At 30.1% G+C, this 24,770-nt stretch overlaps 2 protein-coding genes across 2 annotated transcripts; one reads left to right on the forward strand and one right to left on the reverse strand.

The window, feature by feature from the left end:
- The first annotated feature begins 11,557 nt into the window (after window positions 1-11,557).
- Window positions 11,558-13,073, forward strand: LOC133669594 (uncharacterized). The gene is made up of 4 exons (XM_062089792.1): window positions 11,558-11,702; window positions 12,088-12,210; window positions 12,329-12,499; window positions 12,760-13,073. Exons 1-4 carry the CDS (start codon window positions 11,625-11,627, stop codon window positions 12,856-12,858), a joined length of 471 nt encoding a protein of 156 aa, XP_061945776.1. The 5' UTR covers window positions 11,558-11,624; the 3' UTR covers window positions 12,859-13,073.
- A 6,059-nt stretch (window positions 13,074-19,132) lies between these two features.
- On the reverse strand, window positions 19,133-23,905 carry LOC133670238 (putative tRNA pseudouridine synthase). Its single transcript, XM_062090757.1, has 7 exons — window positions 23,610-23,905; window positions 23,459-23,494; window positions 23,160-23,272; window positions 22,882-23,030; window positions 22,083-22,227; window positions 21,153-21,572; window positions 19,133-20,185 (listed from the first exon to the last, which is right to left on the reverse strand). The coding sequence occupies exons 1-7, from the start codon at window positions 23,878-23,880 to the stop codon at window positions 19,757-19,759; spliced, it is 1,563 nt and encodes a 520-aa protein (XP_061946741.1). The 5' UTR covers window positions 23,881-23,905; the 3' UTR covers window positions 19,133-19,756.
- Window positions 23,906-24,770: the final 865 nt, after the last annotated feature.

Here is a 24,770-nt window from a genome sequence, read left to right on the forward strand (position 1 = left end):
ACAAAATATTGAAATGAATCTAAGGGCCCAATTTCAATATTCTAATTGATTTGCTAACAGTAGAATTTTTATTTTTGTATTTTAAAAGTATTTTTTTAAAAAAATAAATTTTATTTTTAATTTAAATTAATATATTTTTAATATTTTTATTTTGTTTTGATGTGCTTATATCAAAATTAATTTTTTAAAAAATAAAAAAACATATTATTTTCATGTATTTTTAAATTAAAAAACACTTTAAAAAACAATTATTACTATAATTTTAATAATCCTATTAATAAAAGTTTGCATGGAAGATTAATCTATAAGGATTCACTCGCTCTCTAATGTTATCAACATACATTAATGCAGGGACTTGATTGAGCAACATGTGAAACTTTAGGAATGCACTTGTACTCTTTCGGAGAGCAAATTGAGAATTGCTTGATAGTGAAGAGACTAATTTGAGATGTGTCCATGAAAATTAGATAATCGAAGGAGAATTAATTGGACTTCTTAACCATTAAATGTCAGCTCCAGAAAATCTGAAGGGGTGATTAATTCACAGCCGTGAAATATAGACATTAATCATACAGCTCCACCAGCCACCCAAGTAGGCTCCAATCTTATTAAATCCTCGAACCTGTTTAGGCATCTTTCCTTCATGGGTCCAGCGTACTGCTAGCTTGATGGATGTCATTTTGAGCCTCCATAACTTTCCTGGGTTGCTGGCGACCTTGATATCATTCTATCATCACAACTACGTAATGTCTTTTTCTTTCAAGAGTTTTTATATATATATATATATATATATATATATATATATATATATATATATATATATATATATAGGTTAGTTTTTCTTTTCATAGCTAATATCAGTATATATTTGAACCGGTTTCTAGGTTTTTTCCTCCTAGATTTTTTTTTACTTGGTCCCCAAACAAAATTTATTGATTCCATCTCTAACTGTGATGTGTATTGATTAATTAAATATTTATAAATTTATAAATGAAGTAAAACAAATACTGTACCATGAAAATAAACAAAGATAAACACACCTTTCTCGTGAATATTAATACGATGAATTTATGGAAAAAGAAAAAACTACAACCTTGGATTCAATTCCGATATCTATTCGATTTTTCTAAAGTGACTTTTTTGGGTCCCTTTACATGCATGTTTACAGAAATGATTAAGCTATTGAAACTTGGAGCTTCGTCATTAATTTCATGATGAATCTTAAAGATTTGGGCATATCTCTTTTAGTTTATTTCCTTAACATTCATATTTCTATCTTGTCGCTGCATAATCCTCGGCAAATTTTGCAAGTACATGTGTGATTCACTTGTGCTTATCTTTTCACTTTTAAGTGTCCCCCTCACACCACTAGCTACTTGATTGCAGAGATGCCTTTTGCTCTCTTGGATTGAATATCAATACGTCAAGAGAGCTAGCTCAATAGTTAGGAGGGCAACGTCTCCTTTTAGCCTCTCAAGATTCATAATTTAAGCCAAGCTGTAGCTAATACACTTGTATGACTTGTAAGAATGAAAAAAAACCTCGGCTTGATTCAAGATTTTGATCGGTAAATTCATGGATTGACTTGTCGCGTCAGGCTTAATCAGACGAGATTTTAGAACCATGTTTTTAAGTAGCTTTGGATTGGAACAACTCTTGAATAAAGAAAAAAGAAAAAAAAAAGGCAATCCGTCTAGGCATCTCAAGGAGATGCAAGTCGCCCCACTAAACTTGGGGGACTCAAGGTATACTTGCAAATATTCCAGCAGCCCGTTCGCAAATTAAGCTAAAAATATCCACTACAAAGAAGCCCATCTAGCTGAAACAAAACCTTCAGACCTACAAACCCACCTGTGTCCATGACAACCATGCTAACCTTTAAATGATGAATAGGCTATTTTCTCTTAATATTTTTTAATAATTCTAATATGAATGCATTTTCAATTAAATAACACTTTTAAAAAATATTTTACAAACACGAAATTAATTATTTACTCGCCACTAAAGAGTATAGAAAGTTAGCCTAAGAAAATGCATCTACCACGCATTTCAAGCCCACTTCCTCTGCCCTTCGATTTAAGGCAATCCTATAGGTACGAAGTTCACAAGACATACATCCTTTCCCTGTATGGGTGAAGAAAGTGAGTGCATTTTTGTCTTAAATTTTGTCTTTCTCAATTCACATGTTTGCACGACCGTTTCGAACCCATTAAAGAAAACTTCTATATATTTATATATATATATAAAAGGAATTTATGGTTCTATTCTATTAACTTAGTTCTTGTTGTCTTTCACATACATTTGCATGTGAATATTTTTTACCTAATACAACTCACGTGAGCTTGTTAGCTACTTCTAATAATAATAATAATAATAATAAGAGTAATTTCCACATACAATTAACCTACAAACTAAATAGTCATCCTTCTGAGAGTCTGGCTGCTTTTTCTTGAAATAATTAAGGTTGTTTTTTTGTCTCGTATTAGTCACCACTCTTGTATTCATTTTTTTTTTGAGCTGATCTTGCCCTGTTTATTATCAAAAAAAAAAAAAAAACTAAACAATCCTATGTATTTCTATGGAAAATTGGCGGTAAAAGTAGACTTTAACTATAAAATATTTTGTCGATGATTCTATCAATATTAAAAATTATTAATGGAATAAAATCACCAACAGTTGAGTTTTTTATTATTATATTTTATTAGTAATTCTATCAATAATTTATAATAGAACAGAACTGTCTCTTAATATCAATGAAATATTCTGTTCACATTCTTTAATTTTCTGTAGGGTAAGCATAAAGTTCTTTATGTGTAAACAAAGAATTAATAAAAAAAAAAAGTTGGAAAAGCAATGAAAATTGGAAGTATGAATGACTAACTTCCAAAAGAGTGGCTTACATTACATGTGTGTTTTGAAAATGTAATGGGAATAATAACTCCAAATCTTCTTTGGAATTCAGAGAGCAAGTTGTCCGTCTAATTAATTATTTAATATAAGAATGAATGCCATAAAATAATATTATGGAATGTCACGAGAGCAACATATACATATTTGAAACCAGAAGAACCTAATCAAATGGCATCCTTAAACAAATGTTGGCACTAAACAACATTATATATATTTTCTAGAAAAGCATCTGATAATGTAGAGATTATGTCGACACATGTTTGTTTTACTATATATACAAGTTATCATATTCATAAGAATAAAAAAAATAAATCTTTTTTTTTTTACCAGAATAAGAAAATATTAAGCTAATTTCTTTAGATATGTGCATTGATTGCTGACAGTATATAGTTGTTTAATTTATATATAAAACAGTAATATGTGCCTCTCAATTCTTGATTATTATTTGAAAATTATTTATGTATGAAGCAATCTTCTAGGTAAGGGAGCAATAATTCCAAAAAATGCCAGCTGAACAACACTATCTGCTTCTCTTGGCACAGTTCAAACTGTATATCCCTAGATGTTTCCAGGTACAGTCTGATTTAAAGCTCCTCCTCTGCTATTATTGTACTTCTTCACATTGGTATAATTATTTCAGTGTGATAAGGATCACATCACCTCAATGTGCATATAATTCAAAAAGCTGTATAGGTTATTTTGGTGAAAAACGAAATGACAGGATGAAATTTTCTCTCTTTTATATTATATAAGAGAAACGAAATGGGCACCATATGTATCCCATCAATGGAATTCTTAGTTGTTGATATTATTTGATACGAATATGTATGATTGATAGTGGGAAATTAATGTCGGGATGTAATTTCACTTTAATCCATCTGGGAATTATTATATATTTGAATTTTTATGAAATTAAAATTTAGTTATTTTAAAAAATAAATGGTGTGTTATTCATAATTAGAGTATGGAAATTCTGAAAATCAGCAGTGGCTTGCCCTTCAATGGACAATCTAGCATTCATTTCAATTTTACTAACATATTCTATCCTGTTGAGAAATGATTTGATTAAAGAAAAGAAAACAAATCTAAAGATTTAACTATTAGCTAGACGTAATATATATTATGTGTATATATATGGGGCAAATCAAGATTAACCCTGGAGGTTAATTGAGATATAAAACTCCAAAATTGGATGAGCAAGACCATATATATATATAAAACCCTAAAAAAAGTAAAGGGTTAAGTGTGCAAGGGACAAATTGGGAGCAGGGCTAAACGCGTCTGGATTATATTGTTTGGTTGTGATGATTAATGGGCACTCATGTGAATTGATGAAGTCCTGATTTGTCCATGCTTGAATGCTGACAAAGCTCTAAAGCAAACCCAGCTGCCAGTTGACACATGACCTACCAATGGATGTCCCAAACAAAATCATACAAAAAAAACTATGCTAAAATTGATGCTTCAGATTGTATCAATTATTCAGTTTCTTTAACTGTTGAAAAGATGGATGCAAGGGAAGGATAATCAAATAATTGATATCACATAAAGAAGTTGTGTTGCTCAGGATGAACATGCAAGTGTCAAGAAACTAATTAAGAGCTAGGGTTCGACTATAAATTAATCCGAACACATACATGCATGAGAAATCTCTCTCCAACAGTCCAGACTAATGATGTGAAATTACAAGCTAATTAATTTGAAGATGATATCAAATGTGTGTGTGATTAACTATATAAAAATGGTTATGTATGCATGGCATGTAGCTAAGGGACTCGCATCATATCCTCCAAAATATTTGGAAGAAAGTGAGTTATGAATTTAATTTCTCAAAATCCCCCTTAAGCTATGAAGTCCCGTTTTCCTCTCCATTTCTAGTAATTTTATAGTGCTTAATTACAGTTCTGAATATTTACAATACATATGAGAGATAAATACATACAAAGAGAAGATAAAATTTTTTAATTTTTTTAAAATAATATTTTTTAATAAGAAAAAAATTTCTTATTATTTTTTGGTGGGATCAAATATAATTTTATTTTCCCTTTGTGTATATCTCGGTTCTATACTACAAGTATTCAATAATCATTGCGTGAATTTATGAATATTGAAGCAAGGCAACAAGCTAGGGCACACTTCTTTCTTCTTTCTTTTTCTTCTTCTTCTTCTTCTTCTTCTTGTTTTTTTTTTTTTTTTTTGTGTGGTGGATGCACCTGATCTTAACTGCGTATGCATCATGTCGTAGCCCTTCTTGATCATCCAATAAATGCTTTCTCTTGAAGTAAAATAAGTGATTAAGTTCCTTCAAAATTAATTTGATGAAACTTACACAGATCTGGGAGAAAATGGTACCGTAAATAAAGGATTAAGTTTTGAGAATAATTCAGGAGGTCAGGCTCCTTAATTATTAGAACATTGAGAAACATTGTGGAGACAATATTGGCGAAAGATCAAGTACATCAATGATGTGAATCTTCATTTTGGTCTTGGGATTCAATCAATGCATCATTCCTCATCTACAGACTATGTTTTGACCCACAGAGGTACAATATGCTCTCTTTTCTCCTTTATTTTTGAACATTAGAGAAGACATTAATTTCCCCTGTAGCTAGTCATGCACATACTAGAGTAAATTAAATTGGTTAAAAAAACCCCTAATCATTTAAACAAAAAAAATCATATAATAATATTAATATAAGCTAATTGAGTATTGAAAATCACTGAAAACACATACCTATTTGCACTCTTCACTTTAACAGTAATATAATGATGTTTTTGTCTTTTAAATCAAAACATATTAAATTGGTTATTAGGGATATTGAGATCTTTTTGTATAATGCATTAGTCATTAGCAAATTTGACTGAGAACAAGTAAGTATTTTTTTTTTCATCTTAAAAGCATAATGAAATGATCAAAATATCCTTAAAAATAAAAATGATAAAATTGGCATCCAAGGAATTTTTAGTGTTTTAACAATGGTTTTTTGTTGTTGAGAGGAAATTTGATATTTGATTAAATATAAAAATAAAAAAAATAAAAAACACAATTAAACAATCAAAATATCCTTGGAAGCAAAAATAATAATTAAAAGTGAATATTTTTAATTAAAACAATCAAAATGTGTTTACTTCAAGGGGCTTTTTTGTATTTTCACAATTATTTTTGTTATCATCAAGCCAGCTGAGGGACATTTTGGTTTTTTTTATAAATATAAAAAAAATAATGAATAGAGCTGCTTAGCACACTCTAATGTATGGGAGGCGTCTACTCTCTTTGACTAGCAATTACAACACCTCCTTACAACCAAAATTAATAGCTTTTTTGTCATGTCATTGAAAATGACACTAAGTCCTTTTTTTTTTGGGTGGTGTGTGCAGTCAGTGGTGACATGGTTTGTCACTAGCGAAACTTTTTTCCTCTCTCCTCCCCTCGAAACTCACGCTGACAATGTAAAATTTTAAAAGTATCCTCTAATTTATGAGGATTTCCACTTTGGTCCATATTTTTTTTATTTTTAATTTTTTTTCATAGCCTTTTTGTAAAACTATGCTTCCTTTCAATTTTACCCTTTAATCCCAATTTATGATATATATGTTTTTTTTTTCAATTTGGTCATCATTCTTTTTATTGGTTTTTTTCCTTTAGTTAAATTGATTTTTCTTCTCAATTTCACCCTTCAATCAAAAATTTATTTGTGTTTCTTATTTCAAATTTAATCCATATTCTTTTGAATTTTTTTATCCTTTTGTTAAAAAATTGTTTTTTCTTTTCAATTTACCCTTCAATCAAATATTAAAATTTATTTTATATTTTAATTTTTATCCTTATTCATTTAATTGATATTTTTGGTTTTTAATCCTTTTGTATAATTGAAATTATTTTTTTTAATTTTATCTTTCAATATTTGATTGATTGGGAATTAAATTTCATGGTTTTTCAAGATGAGGTACTTTCAGTCTAATGACCTGGGTCATAGGTTTGAAAAGTTAATATAGGTTGATATTTTTTTAAAAAAAAAATATTGTGTTTTTTTTCATTTTCTTTCCTATCAGTTATCTTAATTCCATGCTTTGGATCACGAGTTTGGCGAGAATGACCCTATTGGCTCAGCCTTGATTATTAGGGTTACATTTTTGTCATGCTAACTTGGGTTGACTCGACCCTCTTTTTTAAGGTCCTTTTTTTCACCCAATTTTATCCTTATGTATTTAATGGGATGAGAATTGATCTACATCATTTATCTCTTTTTGGAAAAAATTGTTTTCCAAGGTTATCGTGAGTATTTTTTTTATTTGATCCATCTGATGTCGTTATCAATTTTTTATCATCTAATTAAAATAAACCAACTTATTTAACTCTCATAAAATTGACAAATACAAATGGAAACACCAAAAAAAAATATTTCATCTGTATATTACAATGAATTTTTTTGACTAAATATGCCTTTACAGTAGCCATCAATAAACACCAATAAAAATATTTCTTCGATATATATCAAGGGAATTACAGTGGAAAAAGAAGGAATGGAAAAAAAAAATATACGATGACATATTATTTTTACAGACAGAATTATCGATGATTTAAACTCGTCGATTAAATCCATCGATAAACCTATCTGTACTATTTAATTTATGACCTGACAAATGACCCCCACCCATTTCTTCTTCGTTCTCCATTTTTTCTTTACAACAAACACCACAAACCCTCTCTAATTTTATCACAAATAACCTCTCACTATAGATCCAGTCATCTCAACACTTAGTTTGTAAGCATCCTTATTCTGATTCAAATTTTATTGAAGATTCCTTACTTTAAATAAGCAAAATTATCCATTTTTTGTTTTCTTATTTTATAGTTTTATTCCATAAAAATTCGTTGTACGAATATATAATTTGTACATGTTAGGGTTTGTTTGAGATTTTATGAAATTGTATTTGTTTGTAAACTGATGAAATTTAATTTGAATTTTTGACTTAGGAGTTTTGTGGTGAAATAAATAATGGTTTATTTAACAAATCTGTATTATATTTTGTTAATTTTATTGTTGAGTTGAGATTTTTAGTAAATAAATAGAAATTAAAATTTACGAAGATAAGTGATAATGAATTAGTTGTACTCTTAAAATAGTTTGATTTAGTTTGAGTTAAACCAATATTATGTTATATATTTAATTTACATAATTAATTAATATATGGTGTCATCAATATTCTATATATGTTCGATATAAGTAATGGATTATCGTCATAGATGTATCGAGATTCACCTGAAGGGTTGCGTAGGATGAATTATTGTAAAGGGGTTCATGATTTTATTAATTATGCATTATCTAATCTAAGAAATATTAGTGAAGACAATATTAGTTGTCTATGTAAGAGGTGTAAAAATAAAAAGTTTCTCGATGTAGATGTTGTAACGATGCATATTCTATAAAAAAAGGTTTATAGAGAGATACATGCAGTAGTTTGCGCATGGAGAACCACATGTTCCTCGCCAAACCATGGTACAAAGGATGGTTGGGTCAATTTCTAGTTTTAACAACGTGCATGAAGTTGTAGACGAAAATAGTAATGCTTATAGGAATGGGGTTATGGATGTGATGAGAAAGAATTAGGGTTATGTCAGTCAATGTCCAATAGTAGACAAAGAGCATAATGCAAACACAACTATATTTTTTTTTATCTTTTGAAAAACTGATGAACTATTATGGAATAGATGCACAAATCACATGTTCCTCGCCAAACCATGGTACAAAGGATGGTTGGGTCAATTTCTAGTTTTAACAACGTGCATGAAGTTGTAGACGAAAATAGTAATGCTTATAGGAATGGGGTTATGGATGTGATGAGAAAGAATTAGGGTTATGTCAGTCAATGTCCAATAGTAGACAAAGAGCATAATGCAAACACAACTATATTTTTTTTTATCTTTTGAAAAACTGATGAACTATTATGGAATAGATGCACAAATCACAGTAAATTATCTGTCATTGCACAAGTATTCACTATAAATTCAGATCATAGGTTGAGGGAGTCTGATTACAATATAATTGTTAAATTGGTGAAAAACATTTTACCTGAATCAAATAGGCTAAAATAGAACTTTTATTTTATTAAATCCATGATGAAACCCCTTGGCTTGGGATACCATAAATTAAGATGTGTCCAAACTTCTGCGTGTTATATTACCTTGAAAATGCAGAGTTGACCCAGTGTAGGATATGTGAGCATACTTGTTATAAACCCAGAACTGACAGGAAAATGACTCTTGTCACATATAGAAAAATTAGGAACTTTTTAATCACACCTAAACTACAAAGGTTATTCATGTCACCAAAGACTGCTGAGCACATGATGTGACAGATGGAGTGATGGTGCACCATTTTGATGGTGAAGCTTGAAAATATTTTAATAGGGTGCATCCTCAGTTTTTAGTGGAATCAAGGAACACGCTTCTTGGGTTATGTATAGATAGATCCAATCTATTTGAGTCATTTTCTGCTCCTTATTTTTGTTAGACAGTGATACTCTCATGGTTTACAACTTGTCATCAGAGATGTGTATGAAGTCGGGGTTGATGTTTTTATCTACGGGTTGGAATATAAATGTCTGTCTTCGTCTATTATTTAATGAGTTAGCCAGTACAAAAAGATGTGAGAGTATGCAAGAAATGATGAAATTGAATTATGTGAAAGTATCTTCGACATGATTCGATCGACTTGGTCAATCTAAAAGTAACTTAGCTAACTAGTAAAAAAAAAAGTTTAAGGATGAAATTGAGAGGGAAAAAGGATGAGATTGACAAAACAAAAAATCTTCTGACCTCACTCCTTATCTAACTCAAGTTTAAAATTAAACCATGCAGGAGCTAGCTCGACATGACCCTACTCACTTGCCAGGTCCAAAAGTAAGCTAGACAACTATTAAAAAAATATGAGGATAAAATTGAGAAAAAAATTAAAAAATTAAAAAGAAAAGAGAAATGAGAAATGAAAAGGGAAAAGGGAAAAAAAAGAAGAAAAAGCTTACCTACTTTTATTGTTCATATGAACAATATAACATATGCATTGCATCTTTTTAGTACAAAGAAGAACTTGTTTAATTCTCCATGCTATGTTGTGGGATGGATCATTTTCGTAACACACAAAAAAGGTGTAGGTGTTGTTATTGGTTTTTTTTACCATCAAGAAAAAAGTTTATACATGCATTCAATAAAATAAATTGAGAATTATCTGTCAATAAATAATAACAGTTTTTTTATTCCAAAGTTTATATATACATGCATTCAATAAAATAAATTAAGAATTATATTTGGGTCACTAAAGTTTTAATAGGTTTGAATCAATAAAATTAAATTTTATTTTTTCAAATTGAGCATTAAGTCAATGTCAAAACTTATTTTTTACATCGTCAGAGCCTTGTATAAAGCCATCTGAAATAAAATATCAAACTCAATTTTAAGTCAACTTAATGTGAAAGTATTAAATTGAAAATAAAAAAAGTCAAGTGACAAAGAAAAATTATAGAGAAAAAAAGAAAAAGAAAACAATGTTGGTAACTATTGCAATTCATATTGAATTTGTCTTTCTTTTATGTTGCGCTTTGATCTTCTTTTTTTTAATATTTCTTTTATTTCATACTGTCTCGTGTGTTCATGATTTCAAACATCATTTCATAGTTTACTGAGTGTTAATTTTGTTAAACCGAGCTACAATTTAAATAAAAAGCAAAAGGAATCAACTAAAAAAGAATGAGAATAAAAAAAAAAAGTTTAAGGTGGTTTACTATTCATAATCTAAACATCATTTCATGATTGAGATATCGTAAGTTTTGCAAAACTGAACTATAATTGTTAAATGAAAAAAAAAAAACATCAATAAATTTGAGGTAGTTCACTATTGTTATATATGAACAATGTCTCCACCTAAATTTTTTTGATGTTTTTGTTAATAAAATAAAAAATCTTTTGATGTTACCATTTGGAGAAATAAAGGCATGTGTGGATTTCGAAGCCTTGATTTCAATTCAAGCTAAAAGTTTCATAGAAATTTGGAATGATAGGAAGGTAGCCAGGAGTGGAGACAGATCAGAGAGAATTATCCTTCCCGTGAGGAAAACTTGGAGGCATTCAGAAAACACAACTGGAACATGCTTTTGCTACTTTCGATGGTGTTCGATCACGAATAGATTCCTACCTCTCACGTTAACCCCACCATCACCACTCAAAATCTTTCTCTATAGTATATAGTTTATCTATGTATGCCATCAAATCACTCCATGCAAAACATCTCTTCCGGTGATTTCTTGCTCTATATACATATATATATCACCATAATTGTAAAATTTAATAGGGTGGGATGGGACAATTTGATGACGTATTGTTTCTGAACTTAACGTTATGTATATATGACCTATTAATTCTTAAATTGATTTGGGCTAAGTTTTATATTAAAAAAAATACAAAAATGATATTATTTTAATATTATAATAAGGTTTTTTAAAATAATCAAGACCGGAGTTGGGTATTATTTCAGCCTATGATACCTAAAATTATTGTAGTGTTAGAACAAATCAAGCAAGTTAGTAAAAAAAAACTTCAAGATTACAATTTGGAATCGCACAATTATTTATAACAACAAAACTTCGTTTTCTTTCCTATTTAAGCTACCAGTCAGCCACACAAACTTGGGAGAAAGTGGGAGTGAGAAAGAGAAGTCATGGTTTCTAGGGAGCCAAAAAGGGCAGCCAAGCAAAAGAAGCTGCAACTTCTTCGTTCCATCACCAACTCTCATGCGGTAGTGTATATATATACTCTCAATATCGTTAACTAAAACAACTTCTCCTTGGCTTGCTTGCATGCATGTCCTTTATCTTGGTCAAAAGAAAAATTTACAATCATCATCATCATTCTCTTCTTCTCAAATTCTGTCAAAAGCTTAAAGTTCATCATCACCATTCTCTTCTTCTTCTTCTTCTCGATTTCTGTTTTTTTCTTATGGTTATTATGATAGTAGTAGTATAATACTATTTTGATCTAATATATGTTTTATCAAAGATTTGATGAAGAATATAGTATGCTATTGGTTACTATAGTTAGGCTCTTAATTAATTTTCTTGCTATCAAATGGGTTCTAAATTAAATATATCATTTATTAATCATCCATGTTGTTACCTGAGCAGCACGACAAAGCCTCTATCATATTAGATGCATCAAATTACATAAAGGACTTAAAGCAAAGGGTAGAAAAATTGAATCAAGACGTTGCTACTGCTGCAAGCTTTACTAGCCAGAATTTCCCCACGGTATGGTATTGAATTCTTCACCAATATATACTCCTGTATGAAGAAAATTGTTTGCGTGAAATGGGTTTCTCTGTGATCTTAACTTGGTTTTTTTTTTCTTCTCTTTTAACATTATCAGATTAGAGTAGAAGAACAAGAGAATGATTTTCTGATTAAGGTATTCACCGCAAGGAATTGCCAAGGATTGCTTGTATTCATATTGGAAGCTTTTGAAGAGCTCGGCCTTGAGGTGCTCCAAGCTAGGGTTTCTACTTCGGACAGTTTCCTTTTAGAAGCTATCGCTACAAGAGTAAGAAGACAAGTATAGATTTTATTTGCTACATATCCTTATGCACAAACATATAATCCATGCCCTAGCTAGCTATTTCTCTTACACACGAGCATGCACAAACACACATAGATTGCACGTAAAGTTTCTTATGTGTAGCTAATGAACCTGTAGGTCTCGGATTCGAGCCTCTCCTTTGAAACCATAAAAAGTTTCTCTTGTGTAAAAGATTTATTAGTTCAAGAAGCCAATGATCACTAATATATTTGTTGATGTCACAGGAGAATAAAGAAGCTGATGACCATATCGATGCTCAAGTGGTAAAACAAGTAGTGTTGCAAGGGATACAAAAATGGATTGAAGTTAGTGAGCAAGAATGAAGCAAAGCAGTTGCTAGCTAGCTAGTAGCCAAGCAAGCATTGGTTGCTTCTTTCATCTCTTATCATCACATGTGAATCGATGATTTTTGATATGCGGCAGAGAAAATCCAAAAGCTGGACCTGCAATATCGATCATATAAATGTGCATCATGTGAAACAATCTGTTTTTATGTACAATGAGAAACAAATGGCAACAAAATGTTTTGATTCCTTCACTCTTTTTTTTCTTTCTTTTATTTGGCATTTCTCCTTCACGAAGTGATCATCAAAGTTCTATATGAGTGACTTGTGATGTAATTTCAAGGCAATAAGGACATTTACTCACACTATTAGAATTTTTAGATTTATCGATGAGATTTTTTGTCAACATTTATACTCACAATTTGTCAACAAAAAATTTACTGGCATGATCATCGATGGAAATAATCCGTTAGAAACACTCTCGTCAATAATTTGTAGTTTAACGGTAATGAAGTATGTCAGTAATAATTTTACAGATGGATTTATTGACGGACAAAACGCACCAAAAAAAACTTTACGCGATTCATTCTATCGATACTTCCATCGCTAAATATAACATATCACTGATAGAAAAACCGTGCATCATTCCATCAGTGATTTTTTTTGCTCATCGATAAATTTGACATATAACCATCAAACAAACCGTTTTTTATTCTGTTGGTGAGTAAATAGTGGCATTTACAGTAATTATTTTTCAACTCTCTGAAATATATCGATGGATTATGTCTGTGGTAATCCTATCAATAATAATTTTAAAATATTTTTTTTAAAATATATTAAACATAAACATAAAAAATTAAAAAAATTAAATTAATATAAAATTCAAATATTTATTACAAATTTAAATATTTATAAGTTCAAATGCAATTAATTTAGAATAGAGGCGCTGAAGCTCTCTTTCTTTCGTATATTTTTTTGGTTTTTTTTTGCGTCTTGTACCAAAAATTATGCAATCTATATGGAACAAATGAATTATTTGTTGGTAAATGAATAATAAAATGATTAAAATTTTTCTCTTGATTTTAATCTTAACATGTTGAAGCGTGATTCTCCTAAACCCTTTTTGCAATAGTATTGTTAGCTCTATCACATTCAAAAATTTCATTAATAAGTTAATAAACTAACCAAATTAACATAATAAAAAATTATTTAAGTTAATATTAACATTAATAAAAACACGAACTCTGACCTTATATACATCTCCGGTGACAAGTTATAAATCATGAGAGTATCACTGGCCAACAAGAATAACGAGCAAAAAATAATCTGAATGGATTGCATCCGTCTATAGATTACCCAAGATGTACGTTCCTTGATTCCACTGGAAACTGAGGATGCACCCTATTAAAATATTTTCAAGCTTCACCATCTGAAGGGTGCACCATCACTTCATCCAGCACATCATGTAAATGATGTCATGTCATGTGCTCAATAGTCTTTGGTAATATGAATAGCATTTGCAGTCTAGGTGTGATTGAAAAGTATCTAATTTTTCTATGTGCGACAACAGTCATTCCCCTACCAGTTCTGTGTTTATAACGAGTGTGCCCACATGTTCTGCACTCGATCAAGTCTATATTTTCAAGGTAGTACAATATGTATAAGTTTGGACACATGTTAATTTTCTAGTATCCTTTGCCAAGGGGTTTTATCATGGATTTAGCAGCATAAAAGTTCTCTTTCAGCCTATTCCCTTTAGATAAAATGTTTTTCGCTTATTCGACAATTCTTTTGTAATTGGCCTCACCCAACCTATGATTTAACTTGATGGTGAACACTTGTGCAATAGGCGATAATTTACTTTGATTTATACACCCATCCCATAATGGTACGTCGGAGTCTTTCAAAAGATATAAAAAAAAACCTGGTTGTGTCTGCATTAGGTTCTTCATCTATTATTGGACATTGACCGGTATAATCCTGATTCATTCTCATCGTATCTATAATCATATTCTGATAAAGATTATTATTGTCATCTACAACTTAATGCACGTTGTTACAACTAGAAGTTGACCCAACTATCTTTTCTACCATGATCTCATGAGGAACATACGGTTCTCGGTGAGCAAACCAACACATATATCTCTCCAAGAACCCTTTTTGCAAAACATAATTTTATAAAATCTCAAACAAACCCTAACATGTACAAATCATACATTTATACAATAAATTTCTATGAAAAAAGCTATAAAACAAGTAAACACCCAAATAAAATACATATACTACAAAAATATACAATAAAATTAACATTTTAAAATTGAGTTCAAATAAAAGATGGATAGTTTTGCTTCCTTGAAGTGGGGAATCCTCAATAAAATTTGAATCAGAATAGGGAGCTAATAAACTGTGTGTCGGGGTGGCTAGATTTGTAGTGGGAGGTTGATTTATGATACAATTTGGGGGTTGTGGTGTTTGTTGCAGAGTAAAATGGAGAGAGAGAGAGAGAGAGAGAGAGAGAGAGAGAGAGATAGAGAGAGAAGGGTTGTTTATTAGGTCATAAATTAAATATTACAGATGGATTTACCGATGAATTTAAATCCATCGATAATTATGTCTGTAAAAATGACACGTCAGTGTACATTTTAATATTTTTTTCATTCTTTCTTTTCTCACTGTAATTCCCTCAGTATATACCAAGAAAATATTTTCATCGGTGTTTATTGATGGCTACTATAAGGGCATATTAAATTAGAAAAATTCACCATAATTTACTGATAAAATATTTTTGTTGGTGTGTCTGTTTGTATTTGTTAATTTTCTAGTAGTGTCTCTTTGTGTAAATCCATCTCTAGCTAGCACTCTTTTCTAATTCATGAATGGATCATGCTTCCTCTTACAATTATAAAGGAAAAACATTTGGGTTGATTGTGTCAAGGGATGAAATTTCTGAGATTATTATTATTTGATACGTATTAAAGCTAGACTATAACTAGAAAATTTATTTGAGAAAAAAATTGATGGAAGTTTTTTCAAAACAAAAATAATAAAAGAGGACGGTTGAATTTTTTTTTTTTTTAGGATGTGTACTAGAGGACCTAATTGAAGAAGGGAATGTACAAGTGGGTTTCACTTGTACTTTAACTAAGAGAATTATAAGCATCCACCTATCACAAGGAAGAAATACTACTAGAATTTTATGTTTTACCAATAGTATATTCTGTTGATAGTTAGAAACAGACTCTGTTGATACTACTTTAATCGACAGGCTCATAAACAATTATTGTTCGTCGAAAAATTTATCGTCGGTGATTTATGTTATGTCAGTAAGTTCATCGATAATATAATTATTGATGGATTTACAAAGCACGTTAAACAAAAAAAATTATCTATTTTATTCTGTTGATTTATTTCTTGGTGGCAATCTACTGATAAAAAATTTCTGTTAGGATTTTCATTTATATTTATTAATTTTATGGTAGAAATCAACATAATCATAACAATTGAGGGCAATATGTATTCAATTAGGAGGTAAAGACCTACCCAATAGCTAAACTGTATGTTTTATTTATCTAATTTTAAACCTTTAATATTGGGGTCAAAACTCAACACATCTCACTCTTGAATTTAACTCTTCATTTTTATTCATAGGATCCCTTAAAGCATGTATTTATTGTATTGTTATTAAACTTGGCTTGATCAACTTACAATTTATTAATAAAAACCTTAATTCGAGTTAATTTTTAAATTTAATAATATAAGAGTTGATTTTATTGACCTGGTAGATCAACTCTTTATTTTATGATCTAGTAAAAATTTATTTTGATTTATTTTAAATTATTTTTTGAGATTATTTTTAAATAAAATAAAATAATACTATTTTAAATATATGAAAGTCAGTATGAGTTAATATGTTCAATCCATGGTTTTGATTCTTGGACTAGATTTTTGATATAGAGATGTAGACATGCTATGACGACAAAATCCTTCCATATCAATCATCGTAATACGATTTCTAGGGATTAAACAAGGATGAAATTGACGTATGAGGCAACAAATACTTTCCACCATATAACAAATCTATTTTAATGCATCTTTCAATATATATATATCAATGTCATTGCATATGAGTTGAAAATTCAATGTTTTAATAAAATAATGATGATGATGATATTTGTATAGTTTATATCATAGCTTCTTTTTTTTAATTTATTAATTTATTCTTGAATCAAGTTTAAGTCTTTTACAAGATACTGGAGCTGAACTGAAATAATACGTTCTCAAGATTAATGATATATATTTTCTCAAATATGGAGCAAATCAAATCCATGTTTAAATTAAAATTGAGATACAATTTTTTCTTTTATATATATATATATATATTTTAATTCAAACATGAGATGATAATGCAAAGAGCAGACTCATTAATTTACCATATATATTAAAAAGTACATAGAGAGCAACTTTTTCATGCACCTAAGGCCATGTTTGTTTCCCGGAATTCATTTTCCAAGAAATCACTTTCAAAACTTTCCTGTGTTTGTTTGTCATTAGGAAAGTTGATCAACCGAAAACACTTTCCGGTCAATGGAAAACACTTTTCGGTCAACGAAAAACACTTTCCAGTCAAAGAAAAATTTGGTTTGATTTCTAGGAAAGTATTTTCCCTTTTGGCTGTGTTTGTTTTCCAGAAAGTGGTTTTCGGGAAACCACTTTCCAAACTTTCCTGTGTTTGTTTGCTATTGGAAAAATTGGTCAACGGAAAACACTTTCCAGTCAAAGGAAAATTTGGCTTTATTTTCAGGAAAATGTTTTCCTGAAAAATTTGGGCGGAAAACACTTTCCGGAAGTTGTGAAAAATTTAGAAATGTCATTATTTGCTAATTATATCAAATTTGATCCTCAAACTTTTGATTGCTATATATAATTTGTTTTGAATATTTATTTTTCAATTTCATCTCTTAAAATTTAATTTTTATATTAATTTTGGTCCTTACTTTTATAATTGCTATTTGCTTTTTTCTTATCATTTTTTTATTGAAATTTTTTATCTATCAAATTTGGTCCTCATTCTTTTAATTTTTACTTATTTTATTTGAAATAATTTATGAAATGTTAATTATTATTATTTTAATTTCTTCACCTTTCATTTTTTTTAATTTTTTAGATTTGATCTCTATTATTTTGATTATTATTTATTTTATTTGAGATAATTTATGAAATTATATTTTTTTTCAATTTCATTCTCATTCAACTTTTTAATTTGTAAGATTTGTTCCTCATTATTTTAATAAACTTGAAAAAATAAAATATTAATAAGTTATTTTCCAGCTTATTTTCCATAACATAACCAAACACTGGAAAGTGTTTTCCAACTTATTTTTCATTACACTACCAAACATCAGAAAATACTTTCCTGGAATTCACTTTCCCGGAATTCACTTTCCCCGGAATTCACTTTCAAAAAAGAAACTACTTTCCTGCAAACAAACGGGGCCTAAATATTTTTAAGAACATGAAAACTAATGTTTGAACTGAAATTCAAATACTAATATAACTTTTTTCTTATTTTTTTTAATTTAAACTTGTAATGATAACACAGAGAGTAAAATTATTTATAACTTTTGTTTTTTGAAAAACATTTTCATAAAAATCACTTTCCTCACTTTTTAATGTTTGGTAGCCTAAAGAAAGTTGGTCAAAGAAAAAATATTTTCTAATCAATGAAAAAAATAACTTTAAAAAAATAAAAAAATTGGCTTAAAAAAATGTTTTCCTTTTTTTTTTTCTTGGAAAACACTTTCCAAAACTTAAAAAAAATATTGTTATTTATTTTATTTAAAATAATTTATTTTTTATTTTTTATTATTATGTATTTTATTTAAAATAATTTATAAAATTAATTTTTTTTTCAATTTGATCATCCCTTAACTTCTCATGTGTCAAATTTAATTTTTATTTTTTAAAAAAAATTTAAAAAATAAAATATTAATAAATTATTTTTTAACTTATGTTTCATGACATGATTAAACACTAAAAGCTATTTTTTAATTTATTTTTTGTTTGCCTGTCAAATATAAAAAAATAAGTCATTTTTTAAAATTCACTTTCCATAAACTATTTTCTAAATTAAAACTATTTTTCATCGAAGAGACAGAGTTACATAGAAAGAAAAACACATGTAGGTATCAACTGATTAAAACACAAAGCAATAATCTTCTGCTTACGTGCAGGTTTTAACTACTAAAAGAGTCGTGATGGTTAGGACCCCCAAAAGACATGGAGAGTGAACAAAAAATATAGCTAGAGATCAGACTGCAAAACTCATCATGGCATAAAGACTCCCAACATTTGTGAAATTATTACACGTTTAAAACTATTTATGCATGATACATGAAAGATACAGCATGCTTTGAGCCAGTATCTCATGTGCTAAAGGTCAAAAAGACACCAAAACTGCCAAGAACTCTTTCACTTTACTTTTGATTGCGAAGTTTCTTGTTCAGCCTATTCAATCTCTCCCCATTATTGAGGACGTGTTGGACCCAGCAACCATCAGCCACTTTAACATGCTAGAAGTTGCAAGGGCGATCCACCATAGTGTGTGATCCCCCGCCATTAGCACAGTGCTGTGGCATCAGTACTTGATCATCTGAACAATCTAATCCAGCATCACGAACAGAAACTGGCTATTACCCTGGCATTTTGATGACCAGTCAAGAAGCAGCGTCTCAAAATGGTAAGGCGCATGCTCAAGCAACCTTGCAAATGGTTATTTCATATTATTGGTGAGAACCAATCACCAGGATACAGACAGGGAAACAGAGGGGCTCTGGCATTACAGATAATTCGCCCTGTTAGACATCAGACAAACAACAAACCGGGTGGTGAAAATCAGTCAAAAAAATCACAAGTCAGATGACAAGTGTTTTACCCCGTTTCACTGATTTACAACAGATTCAATGCTTTTCCTTATCTTAAAATTTTCCATCCAGACTTTCCGAGCAATCCTGACTTCATCCAATTGTGCATCAGGAATGCTTGTGTATTTGTCCAAGTTCTCAACCCATTCCTTCCAGGGAGGCTTGCAAGGGTCCAAGAATTTTGAAACTTGAGGTAGCATCATAGTAGAATAGAACTCATTCACAGCCCTGAGAATCTCTTCTGATTCAACCATTGTCTCCATTTCAGGCCTTTTCCCTTCACCAGATTTTTTTCTCAAGGAAAAATCGTTTCCCCTCAAAATCAGAACTTCAGATGGAGCGAGGGGTAGAACAATCCTTGAGAACTTTGTCAGTGACAACATTATGAGATCTCTTGGAAGTACCTTCCGCTTTACAGCCACAGCTGTCCCTACCATTTTGCGGATCTGGTGAACCACATAACAATTATGTTACAAAATATGTGAAACACATTAGAAAACAATGACAACAGTACTCAATAAGCTTTGTTTGCTTAAATTTCTTCTCCAATGAAGAAGCAAAGATGTTATAGGTGTAAGAGATTTCAAGCATGAGTGGAATCAACCATTCTGTATTGCATACAATACAAACATATGACTAGTAGGGACTACAAAAGGATGAGGTCTGGTTTACGTACTTCACATCAATTAGCTTAAATAAGGGGCAAATTTTTGTGCATAAGATAGATAACAAATCCTGAACGATGCAAGTCAGATTCAACTCTATCGTAATGTGATTTTTAAACTTTCATTTTCACATCAATCATGGTTTGAAACACCAAAATGAAATACTCCATGTCACGTAAAGGTGAATTCTGAAAATGAAATGGGTATAATGGATATCATAGGGGTTTCCTGGAATCAATACAAGCACAGCTCAACTCAACTAAGACTCAAAATCCCAAATTGGATGACATCAGCTACATGGATCCACTGCCTCCATAAATTTCTCTTACACAGATTAAAACTGAAATCACTTGAAGCCAAGACCACAATAAATTTATGTAAAAGCTTTTTTTCTTCCCAATATATTAACTTGAGAATGCCAGCTGAACTAAAACACATAACAACCATGTACTAAATAAGCATAGATTAACTTCTGGAAGGAGTGAGGAAGCAGTTTAACAGTAATTTTTTTTAAGTCAATTATACTAGGCTTCTACACACTTCCTGACAAATTCCTTACAGAAGAAAATTAAGCAACCTATAAGCAATCTCCAAGAGACTTGCAGAGGATACATACACCATGTGCTTGTATCTCCTGTGAAATTATTTAGGTGACAATGGAAGAAGTAAATATAAGACATGAGTCTAAGTGTTATATATGATTAAAAAGATTTATTTTTGTTAATTGTAAACAAAAAAAGGGTCTTACCTGATGTAACATGAAAGACTCTCCCCATATAGAAATCTCAACAAAATCAAATCCAAGAGATTTCTCCAGCTTTCCACAAGAACAACGAAAAATCTTTCTGAAGTGGGCAGCACCTATTCTGTCTGTCTCATCAGGTTCATGTAGCCATCTTGCACGAAGAGGTAAATTTGAACTTTGATCTTTCAAAATATCCTCATTCAGATCACAAATGCTGGATTCCAAAGAGTTCTGACTCAATTCCACATGATCTGATGAACTTGTTCCATCAATTTCCAAATTTTCTTCATCATCACTTTCCTCAGATCCAGAGGCTGATGTCCCCCAAGATGATCTAGCTCTCTTTGACACATGGCCATTTTTTGTTGGGTATTTTCTCCGGTACTTTGACCGTACTGTATAATTATGAAAAGGATGGTCTCCCTACAAAGAGCATTCGAATCACAACTACAAATAACAATGAAAATATGATCTCGGGCTTAATTTATATGGGCCATGTTATATTGATCTTAGACTCTTCTGAACTGCATGGCATTCACATGCAATAAAATGACAGATAAGAAAGTTTCAACATAGCTCTGAGAAGAGGGTATAAATCTTCCAAATCAACCATAGCAATGATCACAGTTGTCTCTACACAGTAGATCATAATTTCTATCACCATCCAAAAATGTAAAACACCAGATGGAAGAACCATACAAGATATGAATCCCATGTCAACTACCATGCCAGCATTTTCATGTGAACTACAGAAACGAAAATAACTAACAAAGCCAATAAAATAGTGTCTAGAGTGAAATTCTCACAAAAGATCAATTAGAAGAAAGCAACTCAAATATGATCCAGCAAGAAATATTTCATCAACTAATGAGAAGTACAAAATCAAAAGAATCATGAGAAAAAAGAAATGAAATCAAAGATAATGATACTCACCTCAAATGCATTTAATATGTTATTGAAGTCTGATATGTGATCATCAATTTCAGCCATGCTAAAGTGACTTTTGATGCCAATAACTTCGGCAGGAAGGAGATAAGAGTATTTCCGTATATCACACTCCCTTCTGGGATCAAAACTCCTAAGAACAAGTAGCAGAATAAAAGAGAACGTAAAATCTGGGAAAGCAGCAGAGACAAGTAAATAATTTAAAGACAGGAAAAACGAGTTTGACTATACTAAAGAGTTGGCAAAGCTTTTGAACAATCTTATCACTACAATTCACCTAAAATACATATTGCAAAATCCACTACAGTAATTAGTTGTCAGGAACTTTCTACACCTTTGCATGTACAACCCAATCAAGACCTATACAATTTTTATTTTTTTTTATTTCCACTAGCATCACATCTGTTATTTTTATTGACATTACTTACGATCTTGTTTCTTTGGCAATCTCAGGAATCAGATTAGAAAATATTTACAGCAAACCAAAAGTACTACAGTTTAATGATTCCCAGAGATTTTAATTTTCATGCGTGCATAATCTTTCATAGCAGGCAGTACTCTCTTTCAGTATTCTGTTCACTAAAGCACTATTCAGAGTTAGATAGAACTTGCAAGAAGCTTATCAGAACCTTGATCTTGAAAACAAGATTATGTGTAGATAAAGTAAATAGAATATGCATAGATACAGCATCTTTGATAATAAAGACGCATGCATATGACCTTTTTTGACATAAAAATTTGTGAGATCTATGGTACTGATGCGTATGAAAAGAGCTCAGAGCCTCACTTCTGTGCTGGTAAGATGCTCAAAACTCTAATATTATCAGGGAGATAAGAGTTAACATGTTTCGCAAGAACCATTCCATAAAGGTCATCCTTCCATGCATTTTCCGGTATCTCCATTTTCATTGTTATAGTTGTTGCCAATGAGTGAACCTAATCAATTCAACCACAATACACCCAAGCAAACAAATAAATCATTACCAAATGAATGCCATCTGCACAGAAATGCAATAAAAAAGAAAAGCAAGTAATAAAAACGTGCTTCATATATTAAAGACTCACTCCTTTATCTGTCCGGCTACTTCTAGCCCACGAAATTTTATTCAAATTGCCATAATTACTTTCACGAATCCCACCAGCCTCATATATAGCACGTTCCAATTCTCCTTCAATAGCTACACATTCCAAAACACCAAAAAAAATGCCTATGTTAGGACCCCATAAATTTTTCCTCTAAACCAATTAAATCACACAGCATAATCAATATATTCACATATAACACCAACCCATTACAGATAACTCTTTCACAATTCACAATTACGACTCAAAATCAAAATTTTAACTCAGACTTAAGAACTTACTCAATAATGAATGCTGGTCATGTTGCTTTTGAAGACCTGAAATTCAAAAAACAATCTTTAAAGAAACAAAATATACACGTAAAAAAACAGTAAAAAGATAGAAAAATTAAGAAAATAACTAAAAAGCTGAAAATGGTTTCTGGAAATAGACCTCTATAATCAGTACCCACATAGCCAACCCGCAAAGCAACCTTTTTCTTTCTAATAGATTCCCATTTTGAATGGAGGGACTGATTTGAGTTTGAGTCCGTTAAGGGAGGAGAAATGGACGGTGGAGATTGAGAGTAAGAGCATAGGAGTAGTAATTGAGTGTGTCTTGAAGAGGGTAGAATTGGAAATGAAAATCTGAAGGAGGGTTTTAGCTTTGGGGTTTTGAGGAGCAGCCATGGAGAGAGCGGGAAACGGAGAGAAGAGATTGCCATTGACGAAGAAAGACACGCAGCTGATAAGAAATGTCTCTTTTTAAGCTAGATAAAAATCCAAACCTAACTTTAGACCCAGGCCCAGAACCAGGAACAGGCCCAAGTTTCTTTTTTTAGCTAGAAAATATTCAAGCCATAGAAAATTAGTTGGCAACTTGGTATTATTATTACACAAGGTCCAGCAGCCAATCCTAAAACTCCGTGAACTGACTTTTATTTAATTTTAGTTTAAACTCAAATTTTATAGAAGTTATTTTGATATAATTTAGTTAATTTAAAAATAATCTAGTTAATTATTTAAAAATATAAGAATAAGAATGAAAAAAAATTCGACTGGAAAAAAAATCTTTTAACCTAACTTGTTATCTAATTTAAATTTAAATTTAAATCTTATAAAGATTATCATTGACTTGATTGGATTAAAACATTAGAAAATTTGAATAATTATTAAATAAAATTTATAATTTTAGTAAAGAAAGATAATATATGATGTGAGGTTATGATTTTATTTTTTATAAAAGCTTTTAAATTTGACATAAATTTTTGTATGTCAAATTTTATTTTTATTAAAAATATTACATATTTATATGGTTTTTCTTTTTTCTTTTTTTCATTTAATTATATACCTTTAAAAGTTTTTTTTCAAGTTTTTTTCATTTTATTTTTCAAAAAACACCTTGCCTACATATTATTATTGATATTTTTATTATTATTTGATTAAAATAAAATTAATTTATTAAATTTATTTGAGACCATAACCTAAATTATTTATTACAATTATTTATTTAAAATATGATGATATTGTTTTTATATAAAAATATATAGACTCGAGGTGAACACTGCTTAATAATTTACTGAAACTTTAAAAAAAATCAAGAGAATATAAAACT

Source organism: Populus nigra, chromosome 12 (genome assembly GCF_951802175.1).
Source record: "Populus nigra chromosome 12, ddPopNigr1.1, whole genome shotgun sequence".
In the NCBI taxonomy this organism is placed as follows: domain Eukaryota; kingdom Viridiplantae; phylum Streptophyta; class Magnoliopsida; order Malpighiales; family Salicaceae; genus Populus; species Populus nigra.

Excerpts from the sequence above, each read along its gene's own strand:
- LOC133669594 (XM_062089792.1), top strand. The coding sequence starts at position 11,625 with ATGGTTTCTAGGGAGCCAAAAAGGGCAGCCAAGCAAAAGAAGCTGCAA. Across the intron at positions 12,211-12,328 it reads CTAGCCAGAATTTCCCCACG|ATTAGAGTAGAAGAACAAGA; the intron begins GTATGGTATTGA and ends TAACATTATCAG. Across the intron at positions 12,500-12,759 it reads TAGAAGCTATCGCTACAAGA|GAGAATAAAGAAGCTGATGA; the intron begins GTAAGAAGACAA and ends TTGATGTCACAG.
- LOC133670238 (XM_062090757.1), bottom strand. The coding sequence starts at position 23,880 with ATGGCAATCTCTTCTCTCCGTTTCCCGCTCTCTCCATGGCTGCTCCTC. Across the intron at positions 23,273-23,458 it reads TGACCAGCATTCATTATTGA|CTATTGAAGGAGAATTGGAA; the intron begins GTAAGTTCTTAA and ends TGGAATGTGTAG. Across the intron at positions 22,228-22,881 it reads AGCATCTTACCAGCACAGAA|GAGTTTTGATCCCAGAAGGG; the intron begins GTGAGGCTCTGA and ends ACTTGTTCTTAG.